Genomic DNA, 14,118 nt, shown 5'->3' on the forward strand with positions numbered 1-14,118 from the left:
GAAGCCAATCAGCCCCTCGAGTATTTTTGCCATTTAATGGCCATTATATGTCTCAATTACATTCACCACCCAGCTGTTTCTTTCCTTCGAGGTTAAATAAGTGCACTCAAGCTGCCCTTGTTAATAAGTTCTTAGATATTTCCACGTTTCCTATTATCCATATGTGTTTTACAATCTTTTTCCACAATGTGCATTAGCCTTGCTTTCCATTGCTATGGAGCTAATCCACTGAGCGAGGCAAAAAAAACCACCTGCTCTAGATTAGTGTTTCAAAGTCTTTATACTGACACCATGAGCCATAGTTTGTTCCATTGCATTTACCTGCATTTCAAACTCCTTCTTAGTCTGTAACCTCAGCCCTTCACTAAGTCATGGCAGAACAGCTCGGTCAAGTGGAATGCTCCTCTTGTGTGATGTGGGAAGTCAGGGACACTTCCAGTGTCCAGGACGACCACGTGTGCAGGAAGTGTCTCCAGCTGCAGCTACTTGAAATCAGTGTTTTGGAGCTGGAGCTACACCTGGAGTCACTGTGGAGGGTCTGCAAGGATGAGATCTTCGTGGATAGCATGGTCACACCGCAGGTAAACAGTGCACAGGCAGAAAGGGAATGGATGACTACCAGGCAGAGTAAAAGCACTAGGGAGGTAGTGCAGGAGTCCCCTGGGTCCATCTCCCTCACCAAAAGATTTTCCATTTTGGATACCACTAGGGGAGATGGTTTCTCAGGGGAATGCAGCAAGAGCCAAGTCCATGGCACCACGAGTGGCTCAGCTGCAGGGGGAGGGGGGGAGAAAAAGAGTGGGAGAGCAATAGTGATAGGAGATTCTATCGTAAGGGGAACAGATAGACCTTTCTGTGGCCGCAGATGTGACACCAGGATGGTATGTTGCCTCCCTGGCGCCAGGGTGAAGGATGTCCCTGAGCGGCTCTGCATGACATTCTGGAGGGGGAGGGTGAACAGCCAGAGGTTGTGGTCCATGACATAGGTAAAAAGAGGGATGAGGCCCTGAAAGCAGAATAGAGGGAGCTAGGAAATAAATTAAAAAGCAGGACCTCAAAGCTAGTAATCTCAGGAATACTCCCAGTGCCATGTGCTAGCCAGATCAGGAGTAGGAGAATAGACCAGATGAATGTGTAGTTGGAGAGATGGTGTAGGAGGGAGGGATTTAGATTCCTGAGGCATTGGGACCGACTCTGGGGAATATAGTACCTGTACAAGCTGGACGATTTGCACCCCAGCAGGACTGGGACCAATATCCTCGCAGGGGTATTCGCTAGCACTGTTGTGGGGTGTGGTTTAAACTAGACTAGCGGGGGATGGGAACCTGAGCAGGGAGACACGAGAGAAGGAAACAAAGATAAGAGTGAAGACAGAAAAGTAGAAAGCAAAGGTGAAAGGCAGAGGAAACGAGGGCTAGCAGCAAATAGGGACATAGTACAAAAAAAATGTGTAAAAATTTGAAAATGACAAGTCTAAAGACAATGTATCAGAATGCATGGAGCATTCGCAATCAGGTAGATGAATTGACAGCATAAATAAATCTACACGGGTATGATATGATTGTGAATACAGAGACATGGCTGCAAAGTGACCAAGGCTGGGAACTGAATATCCAAGGGTACTCGGTATTTAGGAAGGACAGGCAAAAAGGAAAAGGAGGTGGCGTGGCATTGTTAGTTAAGGTTGAAATCAATGTGGTAGTGAGAGAGGATATTGGTTCAGAAAATCTAGACGTAGAGTCAGTCTGGTTGGAGCTAAGAAGCAACGAAGGGCAGAAAACAGTACTGAGAGTTGTCTATAGGCCTCCAAACAGGAAATTAGAGATGCATGTAACGGTGCTAGAGTAATCATGGGTGACTTTAATCTACATATAGACTGGTCAAACCAAATTAGCAATAACACTGGAGGATGAATTCCTGGAGTGTGTACAAGATGGTTTTCTTTAGACCAGTATGTCGCGGAACCAACTAGGGAACAGGCTATCTTAGATTTGGTATTGTACAATGAGAAGGGTTTAATTAATAATATTGTTGTGCGGGGTCCTTCAGGGAACAGTGACCAATACATGATAGAATTCTTCATTAGGATGGAAAGTGAAGTAGTTCGATCGGAAACCAGGGTCCTGAATCTTAACAAAGGAAACTACGAGTAAGGAGTAAGTTGGCTCCAATAGACTGGGGAGCTTCATTAAAAGGCAGACAATGGCTAATATTTAAGGAACAAATGTATGCATTACAACAGTTATACCTTTGTTTCTGGCACAAAAACACAACGGGAAAAGTGGCCCAGCCATGGCTAACAAAAGAAATTAAGTATAGTATTAGATCCAAAGAGGTGTCATATAAAGTTGCTTGAAAAAGTAGTACTCAGAGAGTGGTGAGAGTGTGGAACGAGCTACCATCTGACGTGGTAAATGCGGGCTCACTCTTAAGTTTTAAGAATAAATTAGATAGATACATAGATGGGAGAGGTCTGGAGGGTTATGGACTAGGTGCAGGTCTGTGGGACTAGCGGAATAATATTTCGGCACAGACTAGAAGGGCCGAATGGCCTGTTTTCTGTGCTGTAGTGTTCTATGGTTCTATGGCCTGAGGATTGAGAGCAGTTTAGAATTCAGCACAGGAGAACCAAGAGATTGATTAAGAGGGGAAAAATAGAGTATGAGGGTAAACTTGCGAGGAACGTGAAAGTTGAGTGTAAAAGCTTTGTAAGTATGTAAAAAGAAAAAGATTAGAAGACAAATGCAGGTCTCTTACAGTCCGAAATGGGTAAATTTATAATAGAGAAAAGGAAATGGTAGAGTAATTAAACAACTACTTTAGTTCTGTCTTCATGGAGGAAGACAGAAATAACTTCCCAGAAATACTAGGGAACCAAGGGTCTAGTGAGAAGGAGGAATTGAAGGAAATTAGTATTACTAAAACAATAGTGCTGGAAAAATTAATGGGACTGAAAGCCAATAAATCCCCAGGGCCCAATAATCTACATCACAGGGAACTAAAGGAGGTGGCCATGGAAATAGTGAATGTGTTGGTTCGTCATCTTCAAAAATTTTGTAGATTCTGGAACAATCCCAGCAGATTGGAGGTGGCAAATGTAACCCCACTATTTAAAAAAGGAAGGAGGGAGAAAACTGGGAATTACAAACCAGTTAGTCGAACCTCAGTGATAGGGAAAATGCTAGAGCCTATTATAAAGGATGTGATAACAGGACACTTAAAAAATATCAATGGGATTAGACGAAGTCAACATGGATTTATGAAAGGGAAATCATGTTTGACAAACCTAGTGAAGCTCTTGAGGATGTAACTGGCAGAATTTAAGGGGAGGCGATGGCGTAGTGGTATTGTCGCTGGGCTAGTAATCCAGAGACCCAGGATAATGCTCTGGGGACCCAGGTTTGAATCCCACCACGGCAGATGGTGGAATTTGAGTTCAATAAAAATCTGGAATTAAAAGTCTAATAATGACCATGAAACCGTTGTCGATTGTTGTAAAAACAGGGAAGGAAATCTGTCATCCTTACCTGGTCTGGCCTACATGCGACTCCAGACCCACAGCAATTTGGTTGCAAGCCACTCAGTTGTATCAGACAAATGAAACCAGACAGACCATCTGGCATCGACCTAGGCACCATAAACGACAACGGCAATTGCAGCCCTGTCAACCCTGCAAAGTCCTCCTTACTAACATCTGGGGGCTTGTGCCAAAATTGGGAGAGCTGTCTCACAGACTAGTCAAGCAACAGCCTGACATAGTCATCCTCATGGAATCATACCTTACAAATAATATCCCAGACACCACCATCACCATCCCTGGGTATGTCCTGTCCCACTGGCAGGACAGAACCAGCAGAGGTGGCAGCACAGTAAGTCGTGAGGAAGTTGCCCTGGGAGTCCTCAAGATCGACTCCGGACCCCATGAAGTCTCATGGTATCAGGTCAAATATGGGCAAAGAAACCTGCTGATTGCCACATAGAGTCATAGAGGTCTACAGCACAGAAAAAGGCCCTTCGGCCCATCGAGCCTGCGCCGGTCAGTTCCAGTGCCCTCCCTTAGCTGATGAATCAGTGCTCCCTCTGTTTTGAATACCACTTAGAGGAAGTACTGAGTGTGGCAAGGATGCAGAATGTACTCTGGGTGGGCGACTTCAATGTCCATCACCAAGAGTGGCTCGGTAGCACCACTGCTGACCAAGCTGGCAAGTCCTAAATTACGTATATCTGCTAGACTGGGTCTGCGGCAGATGGCGAGGGAACCAACAAGAGGGAAAAACATGCCCTCATCCTTACCAACCTGTCTGCCACAGATGCATCTGCCCATGACAGTAGCGGTAAGAGTGACCACCGTGCAGTTGTTGTGGAGACAAAATCCCGCCTTCACATTGAGGAGATTCTCGTACGTGGTGTGTGGCATTACCACCGTGCTAAATGGGATAGATTTCGAACAGATCTAGCAACTCAAGTTGTGCTGTAGGCCATCAGCAGCAGCAGAAATGTACTCAAACACAATCTGTAACCTCGTGGCCTGGCATATCCCCCACTCTACCATTACCATCAAGCCAGGGGATCAACACTGGTTCAATGAAGAGTGCAGGAGGGCATGCCAGGAGCAGCACCAGGCGTACCTAAAAATGAGGTGTCAACCTGGTGAAGCTACAACACAGGACTACTTGTGTGCCCAACAGCATAAGCAGCAAGTGATAGATAAAACTAAGCGACCCCACAACCAACGGATCAGATCTAAGCTCTGCAGTCCTGCCGCATCCAGTTGTGAATGGTGGTGGACAATTAAACAACTCACTGGAGGAGGAAGCTCCACAAATATCCCCATCCTCAATGATGGAGGAGCCCAGCACACCAGTGCAAAAGATAAGGCTGAAGCATTTGCTACAATCTTCAGCCAGAAGTGCCGAGTGGATGATCCATCTTGGCCTCATCCAGAGGTCCCCAGCGTCCAAATGCCAGTCTTCAGCCAATTCGATTCACTCCACATGATATCAAGAAACGGCTTGAGGCCCTGGATATGACAAAGGCTATGGGCCCTGACAATACACCAGCAATAGTACTCAAGACTTGTGCTCCAAAAATTGCTGCGTCCCTAACTAAGCTATTCCAGTACAGCTACAACACTGGCATCTACCCAACTATGTGGAAAATTGGCCACGTATGTCCTGTACACAAAAAACAGGACAAATCCAACCCAGCCAATTACCACCCCATTAGTCCACTCTTGATCATCAGTAAGCTAATGGAAGGGGCCATCAACAGTGTTATCACATATTGATGCCCAGTTTGGGTTCCACCAGGGCCACTCAGCTCCTGACCTCATTACAGCCTTGGTTCAAACATGGACAAAAGAGTTGAACTCCCGAGTTAATGCGAGAGTGACTGCCCTTGACATCAAGGCCCCATTTGAACAAGTGTAGCGTCAAGGAGCCCTAGCAAAACTGGAGTCAATGGGAATTGGGGAAAACTCTCCGCTGCTTGGATTCATACCTAACACAAAGTTGGTTGTGGTTATTGGAGGACAGTCATCTCGGCTCCAGGACATCACTGCAGGAGTTCCTCAGGGTAGTGTCCTGGGCCCAACCATCTTCAGCTGCTTCATCAATGACCTTCCTTCCATCATAAGGTCAGAAGTGGAGATGTTCGCTGATGATTCCACAATGTTCAGTACCATTCGCAACTCCCAGACACTGAAGCAGTCCATGTCAAAATGCAGCAAGACCTGGACAATATCCAGGCTTGAGCTGACAAGTGGCAAGTAACATTCACGCCACACAAGTGGCAGGCAATGACCATCTCCAACAAGAGAGAATCCAGCCATCGCCACTTGACATTCAATGGCATTATCATCACTGAATCCCCCCACTAGCAACGTCATGGTTTTTACCATTGACCAGAAACTGAACTGGACTAGCCATATAAATACTATGGCTACAAGAGCAGGTCAGAGGCTAGAAATCCTGCGACGAGTAACTTGCCCCCTGACCTCTCAAAGCCTGTTCACCATCTATAAGGCTCAAGTCAGGAGTGTGATGGAATACTCCCCACTTGCCTGGATGAGTGCAGCTCCCACAACACTCAAGAAGCTCGACACTGTCCAGGACAAAGCAGCCCACTTGATTGGCACCACATCCACAAACATTCGCTCCTTCCACCACTGACACACAGTAGCAGCAGTGTGTACCATCGACAAGATGCACTGCAGGAATTCACCAAGGCTCCTTAGACAGCACCTTCCAAACCCATCTAGAAGGACAAGGGCAGCAGATAGATGGAAGCACCACCACCTGAAAGTTCCCCTCCAAGTCACTGACCATCCTGACTTGGAAATATATCACTGTTCCTTCACTGTCTCTGGGTCAAAATCCTGGAACTCACTCCCTAACAGCCCTGTGGGTAGCTCACCACCACCATCTCAAGGGCAACTAAGGATGGGCAATAAATGCTTGCCCAGCAATTGAAGCCCACATCCCGTGAGTGAATTTTTAAAAAGCGGCACAAATACAGCCATCAACGTACCAGGAAAATAAATGAGGGAGGGGGCCCCCCGAGTCAGACAGGAACAAGGAATGATCCACATTCCCCACAAAAACGGCAGGCCTTTTATGACCCATGGCATTGCCTCATAGCAATAGCTTATTTGGAGGGAGTGAGTGTAGTTGAAGGAATAGTTGTTCAGATTGAGAGCAAGATCAGCCAGGCAAAGAAGGGTGGTGGTGGATGGGGACTGGTTGCGCCTCCATTCAAGGAAGCGGGATTCGACATCCGTGGTTAAATGGAGACAGGCTAGGAAACTGAAGTGACACAGGACAAAGGAAGAGGTGTAAGTAGGAAGAGAATAGACAAAGGGAAAATCAATAGAGTCGAGACAGGAAGAAATAAGTTCAGTGGGGCAGCAACAGGCTGACACAATAGATTGACTAGGGCAGTCTTGTTAATGTACCATTTGGAACTCCTGGTTATAACAGCAAAAGTAGTGGCACACACTCCGATACAAAGCATTTGCATTTAAAACAGCACTGAGAGGGGCGGGAGTTCATTGTAAACAGTACGGAGAGACAGGCAAGAGTTCATTATAAACAGCGTCGAGAGAGAGGCGGGAATTCATTGTAAACAGCACAGAGAGAGAAAACAGTTCATTGTAAACGGCGCAGAGAGAGAGAGACAAGAGTTCATTTTAAACAGCGCAGAGAGAGAGGCGGGAGTTCATTGGAAACAGCAAAGAGAGAGAGAGAGAGCCAAGAGTACATTGTAAACAGCACGGAGAGAGCGAGAGGCAGGAGTTCATTGTGAACAGCACAGAGAGAGAGACGAAAGTTCATTTTAAACAGCGTGAAGAGAGAGGCGAGAGTTCATTTTAAACAGCGCGGAGAGAGGCGAGAGTTCATTTTAAACAGCACGGAGAGAGAGAGGAAGGAGTTCATGGTGAACAGCGCAGAAACGAGAGTTCATTATAAACAGTGCAGAGAGAGACGGGAGTTCATTTTAAACAGCACGGAGAGAGAGGCGAGAGTTCATTGTAAACAGCGCAGAGAGAGGGGCGAGAATTCATTATAAACAGCGCAGAAAGAGAGATGAGAGTTCATTTTAAACAGCACGGAGAGGCGGGAGTTCATTGTGAACAGCACAGAGAGGGAGAGGCGAGAGTTCATTTTAAACAGCGCGGAGAGAGGCGAGAGTTCATTATAAACAGTGCGGAGAGAGGCGAGAGTTCATTTTAAACAACACAGAGAGAGAGGAAAGAGTTCATTGTAAACAGCACAGAGAGGGAGATGAGAGTTCATTGTAAACAGCACAGAGAGGGAGATGAGAGTTCATTGTAAACAGCACAGAGAGGGAGATGAGAGTTCATTGTAAACAGCACAGAGAGGGAGATGAGAGTTCATTGTAAACAGCACAGAGAGGGAGATGAGAGTTCATTGTAAACAGCACAGAGAGGGAGATGAGAGTTCATTGTAAACAGCACAGAGAGAGAGAGAGACGAGAGTTCATTATAAACAGCGCAGAGACACAGGCGAGAGTTCATTGTAAACAGTGCGGAGAGAGAGAGATGAAAGTTCATTTTAAAACAGCGCAGAGAGACAGGCGAGAGTTCATTGTAAACAGCATGAAGAGAGAGGCGAGAGTTCATTCTAAACAGTGTGCGAGAGAGGTGAGTGTTCATTATAAACAGACAGCCCTATTTTAAGGGGTGTGACCATTTTCTGGTACAAGGTGCCCAGGCATATCTTCCCCCTCCCTAATGTTGCACAGCATCTGCAGTTCAGCTTCCAGGTCAGTAATCATGTTCCGGAATTCCTCTAGCCACTGAACAGTCGCAAGGACATCACTTTCAGCCCTGAAAAGTGCCCAGTCTACCTCCGATTACCCGGAGGGCAAGGTACCTCAACAATTTGAGCAACAGGTGAATCTAACTGTTTCACGCTACTGCTATGCAGTCGCAGCACGAGTGGTATTCACCACTAACAGGATGCTGCCGTCAAGCCAAAAAGACGTTCTACCTATCACACAAATGAGTAATGTAGTATATGAATTTCAATGCCAGTGTGCTGCTAGGCATGTAGGCTGTATGTCCCAGAGACGTATCTTTCCTTGTGTTTTCAAGAATGCTTCTCATCCTTTAGACTTTGAGCCTACAGCTGCTAGTCTATGTTCAACAATCTTGTCTCTCTTTCTCTCCAGTAAAATCCAAAAATATTCTCCTTCTGAATCTGCGAAAGTGTACGACAAAGCGGTAAACAGGAAATCAGGAGTGCACTTTAACCCCAGGCAAACACTGGATTTCCTGAGAAATGGAGTAGGACATGCGGAAATAACAGAAACAGTGAAGAGGAATATCGTCAAACAGTACTTAGATGTAAGTCTCATTTTCTGGGGGGAGTTGAAGTGTTTAGCATGCCATTTCCAGACATTTAATTAAGATTCTGTTTCAGCAGCACAGAACCAGCCCCTTCTACGTTTTCTGTAAATAAATTTATATCAGCCGTGCAGCAGCAATCTTTGGTAAGATACTGTCCTTGTGGCAGAGTGATTTTTGTTGGTGGCTGATTCTGGCCCTATATTCTATGATGACCAGACCAGGTGCAGGAATAATATTGTGAATGATGAAGTCAAGGACGGGGTCAGTGACTGTGTGTCGATAGCAGGTGGTCTGGCCAACCATTGGTTTGCATCTAAATTCATAAACTGAACCACTCTATACAGAAAAGAAAGGAGGCAGAAAGCAGGAAACTATAGGCCAGTTACCTACCATCTGTTATTGGAAAAATGCTGAAAACCATTTTTAAGGAATTAATAGCAGGACATTTAGAAAATCACAATACAATCAGGCAGAGTCAACATGGTTTTGTGAAAGGGAAATTCTGTTTGACGCATATATTAGATTTTGAGGATGTGACAAGCAGACTGAATAAAGGGGAACCAGTAGATGTAGTGTATTTGGATTTCCAAAAAGCCATTCACTTATGTGTCACATAAAAGGTTGCTACATAAGATGGCTCATGGTGTTGGGGGTGATGCATATTAGCATGGATAGAGGACTGGCTAACTAACAGGAAACAGAGTCAGGATAAATGGGTCATTTTCAGGTTGGCAAACTAACTCGTGGAGTGCCACAGGGATCAGTGCTGGGACCACAACTATTTCCAATCTCTATTGTTACGACTGGTCCCAGACAAGGCCCCCAATTTGTTAAATTCCCGCATGAGATCCACTCTTTGTTCAACCCCCTCAGCTGTTCACAACAAGGTTAGTTTTAAAATCCTTTCCCCGTGGATACCTTTTCTCAGTCCAAATATATTTACATTTTATAAGGAGCCAATTTAACCAGGCTTTCTTGAGTCAAAGAAAGACAATGTTTATTAGTTACTAAAACCCATGGGAAAATAAAATGATGCAACACATGAGAAATGAGAAGTTAAAAGTCCAAATAAAAGTTAAATATACAAATCAGTCCTTGGCTTGTCCGTGAGGCGTAGATGATGGTATGTTGCAGCCGTTAAGTTGGGTGATTTCGGTAGAGCTGACTTTGGCAAATTTGCAGTCTGTGGGAGACACTTGTTGGCTTGTCCCATGGGAGGAATCCTGGTTCTTTCTGCAGGATAACTGAAGAGGCTGTCTTGTCTCTTTTTACTTGTAGTCTCTGCTAGAACACACTTGCACCCCAGCAAAAGAGAGAGAGATATCACCTGCTTGTCTTTGCATGGGTGACTGATGTTTCTTCTTGTTTCACTCACAAACACTGGTCTGCAGCCAGCTTTTTAATCCATTTTCCTTGTGTATTCCTGGGAGGGGAAATAGTCATGTTTTGTGCCCAAAGTCCGTTTTTCTTCCATCTTAAACCATCTTACACATTGAGATATAAATCCGAGGACTCAATACGGCAGAGTCCCGAGGGGAGTATAAAAAGCACAAGGGGGAACTTAAAAAGCAAACTAGGAAAGCTAAGAGAGTACATGAGAAAGCATTGGTGGGTAGAATAAAGGAAAACCCAAAGGGATTTTTTAAATATATAAAGAGCAAGAGAATAACCAGGGAAGGAGTAGGGCCAATTCGGGACCATAGAGGTAATCTGTGTGTGGGCCCGGAAGGTGTGGGTACAGTCCTCAATGAATACTTTGTATTGGTGTTCACAATGAAAAAGGACGATGCAGGTATAGACATCAGGGTAGAGGACTGAAATATTAGAGGAAATTAACATAGAGAGGAGGTACTAGCGGGTTTAGCAGCCTTAAAAGTGGATAAATCCGCAGGCTCGGATGAGATGTATCCCAGGCTGTTGAGGGAGGCAAGAGAAGAGATATCAGGGGCCCTGGCAGTAATTTTCAAATCCTCTCTGGTCACAGGTGAGGTGCCAGAGGACTGCTAACATTATCCCATTATTAAAAAAGGGAGATGGGGATAGACTAGGAAATTACAGGCCATTCATTCTAACTTAGGTGGTGCGGAAGTTACTAGAAAGAATTCTGAGGGATAGAATATATCTGCACTTGAAGAGACACAGGTTGATCAGGGATAGTAAGCATGGATATGCCATGGGCAGGTCATGTTTGACTGATTTGATTGAATTTTTTCAGGAGGTAACCAGGAATGTTGATGAGGGTAATGCATTTGACGTGGTCGACATGGACTTTAGCAAGGCTTTTGTTAAGGTCCTTCATGGCAGACTGGTCAAGAAAGTAAGAGCCCATGGGATCCAAGGAAAAGTGGCACGTTGGATCCAAAATTGGCTGAGAGGCAGGAAGCAGAGGGTGATGGTAAAGGGATGTTTCTGTGGCTGGAGGTCTGTTTCCAGTGGGGTTCCGCAGGGCTCAGTGCTGGGGCCCTTGCTGTTTGTGCTGCACATAAATGACTTGAACTTAAATGTAGGGGGTATGATCAAGAAGTTCACGAATGACATGAAAATTGGTAGGATGGTAAATAGTGAGGAGGATAGCAGGAGGATATCAATGGACTGGTCAGGTGGGCAGAGCAGTGGCAAATGGAATTCAACCCGGAAAAGTGTGAGGTAATGCACTTGGGGAGGGCTAACAAGGCAGGGGATTACACTATAAATGGTAGGAACTGAAGATTAGAGGGACCTTGGTGTGCAAATCCACAGATCCCTGAAGGTAGCAGAGCAGGTAGATAAGGTGGTTAAGAAGGCATATGAGATACTTGCCTTTATTAACCAAGGCATAGAATACAAGAGCAGAGAGGTTGTGCTGCAATTGTATAAAACGCTGGTTAGGCCACAACTGGAGTACTGTGTGCAGTTCTGGTCACCACATTATAGTAAGGATGTGATTGCACTGGAGAGGGTGTAGAGGAGATTTACCAGGATGCTGCCTGGACTGGAGGGTCTGAGCTATGAGGAAAGATTGGATAGGCTGGGGTTGTTTTCCTTGGAGCAGCGAAGGTTGAGAGGGACCTGATAGAGATGTATAAGATTATGAGGGGCATAGATAGGGTGGATAGGAAGGCACTTTTTCCATTAGTAGAGGGGTCAATAACCGGGGGGGCATAGATTTAAGGTAAGAGGTAGAAGGCTAAGAGGGGAGTTGAGGAGAAATGTTTTCACCCACAGGGTGGTGGGAACCTGGAACTCACTGCCTGAAAGGGTGGTTAAGTCAGAAACTCTCCTAACATCTAAGAAGTTTTTAGATTTTCACTTGTGTTGTCATAGCCTCCATGGGTATGAGCCAAGCGCTGGAAAATAGATAAGACCATAAGACATAGGAGCAGAAATTAGGCCATTTGGCCCATCGAGTCTGCTCCGCCATTTAATTATGGCTGATAAGTTTCTCAACCCCATTCTCCTGCCTTTTCCCCGTAACCTTTGATCCCCTTACCAATCAAGAACCTATCTATCTCCGTCTTAAATACACTCAATGACCTGGCCTCCCCAGCCTTCTGTGGCAATGAATTCCATAGATTCACCACTCTCTGGCTAAAGAAGTTTCTCCTCATCTCTGTTCTAAAAGGTCTTCCCTTTACTCTGAGGCTGTGCCCTCGGGTCCTAGTCTCTCCTACTAATGGAAACATCTTCCCCACGTCCACTCTATCCAGGCCTTTCAGTATTCTGTAAGTTTCAATCAGATCCCCCCTCATCCTTCTAAACTCCATCGAGTATAGACTCAGAGTCCTCAAACGTTCCTCATATGTTAAGCCTTTCATTCCTGGGATCGTTCTCGTGAACCTCCTCTGGACCCTCTCCAGGGCTAGCACATCCTTAAATGGGATTAGTGTAGTCAGATCTTTGTTGACCGGCGCAGACACGATGGGTCGAATGGCCTCCTGTGCTCTAGACATCTATGAGAAATCAACAGGAGGCGGATTTTTGGATGACTGCTAAGATATGGGAATCAGTCTCCAATGTCTCCGCAAACACGCGAGATTAAAAGTCCAGCCTTTTGCATTTTCCATATCTTCCTTTCAAGTCTCTGTTCAAAGAAGGCCATGACACCTCTTCAGATGTGACATTCTATGTTCTCAGGACAGGTCTGAGAGTATAATCCACATAGGAATTTTCTCGAATGTGATCACTTTACATTATCAGCCATCTTTTGATCACACTTTACTTGTATTTCTTTAAAGACACAGGTCTTACTTATAAGAAAAAAAGTTCCATATGCCCATAGGTAGTTAGTAGCGTTAGTCCGCTGTCGTGATAATATTAATGACTTAGATGAAGGACTAGAGTGTATTGTAATGAAATTGGCTGATGATACAAAAACAGGAAAGCAAGAGGTGAGGAGGACTCAAAGAGAAATATAGGTTAAGTGAGTGTTCAAAAATTTGGCAGATGAGAGCATAATGTGGGAAAATGTGAGGCTCTCAGGAAGAATAGAAAAGCAGAATATTATTTAAATATAGAAAGACCGCAGAATGCTGAAGTACAGAGGGATTTGGGTGTCCTTGTATATGAATCACAAAAAGTTAACATGCAGGTACAGCAAGCAATTAAGCAGGTAACTGGAATGTTTGCTTTTACTGCAAGGGGGTTGGAGTATAAAAATAAGGAAATCTTGCTACAGCTGTACAGGACATTAGTGAGACCATATCAAGAGTATTGTGTGCCGTTTTGGCCTCCTTACAGAAGAATAGATGTACTTGCATTGGAACAGTTTACTCAGCTGATTCCTGGAATGAAGAGGTTTTCTTATGAGGAAAGGTTGAGCAGGTTGGCCTATACTCGTTGGAGTTTAGAAGAATGAGAGGTGACTTTATTGAAATGTACAAGAGGGGGCTTGACATGATAGATGCTGAGAGGGTGCTTCTCTGGAAGGAATCTAGAACTAGGTGACCAAGATGAGGAGGAATTTCTTATCTGAGGGTCATTAGTCTTTGGAATTCTCTTCCCCACAGAGCAATGGAGGCTGGGTCATTGAATATATTCAAGACAAAGTGAAGCAGATTCTTGATCTCAAGGGAGTCCAGGGTTATGGGGGAACAGATAGAAAAGTGGAGGCTGGGTCACAAGCAGAATAACTTTGATCTTATTGAATGGCAGAGCAGGCTTGAGGAGCCAATTTTCCAAGTCCTGCTCCTATTGCGTATTATCTTTATGATCATCCACTAAAGTAATTGCAGAAGGCCTTAGAATAATAGAATGGTTACTAGCAAAGGAGA

The 14,118-nt window shown here is 44.9% G+C and overlaps 1 protein-coding gene across 7 annotated transcripts in view; it reads left to right on the forward strand.

Moving 5' to 3' along the window:
• The window catches only part of LOC144691642 (nipped-B-like protein), a 564,605-nt gene that overhangs the window by 543,687 nt on the left and 6,800 nt on the right, over nucleotides 1-14,118 (forward strand). For all 7 annotated transcript variants that reach the window (XM_078559979.1, XM_078559947.1, XM_078559954.1 and 4 more), the window contains one exon: nucleotides 8,692-8,866. In XM_078559979.1, coding sequence (XP_078416105.1) covers nucleotides 8,692-8,866 — 175 coding nt within the window. The remainder of the gene's footprint in view (nucleotides 1-8,691; nucleotides 8,867-14,118) is intronic.

The sequence above is a fragment of the Cetorhinus maximus genome, chromosome 2 (genome assembly GCF_964194155.1).
Source record: "Cetorhinus maximus chromosome 2, sCetMax3.hap1.1, whole genome shotgun sequence".
In the NCBI taxonomy this organism is placed as follows: Eukaryota; Metazoa; Chordata; class Chondrichthyes; order Lamniformes; family Cetorhinidae; genus Cetorhinus; species Cetorhinus maximus.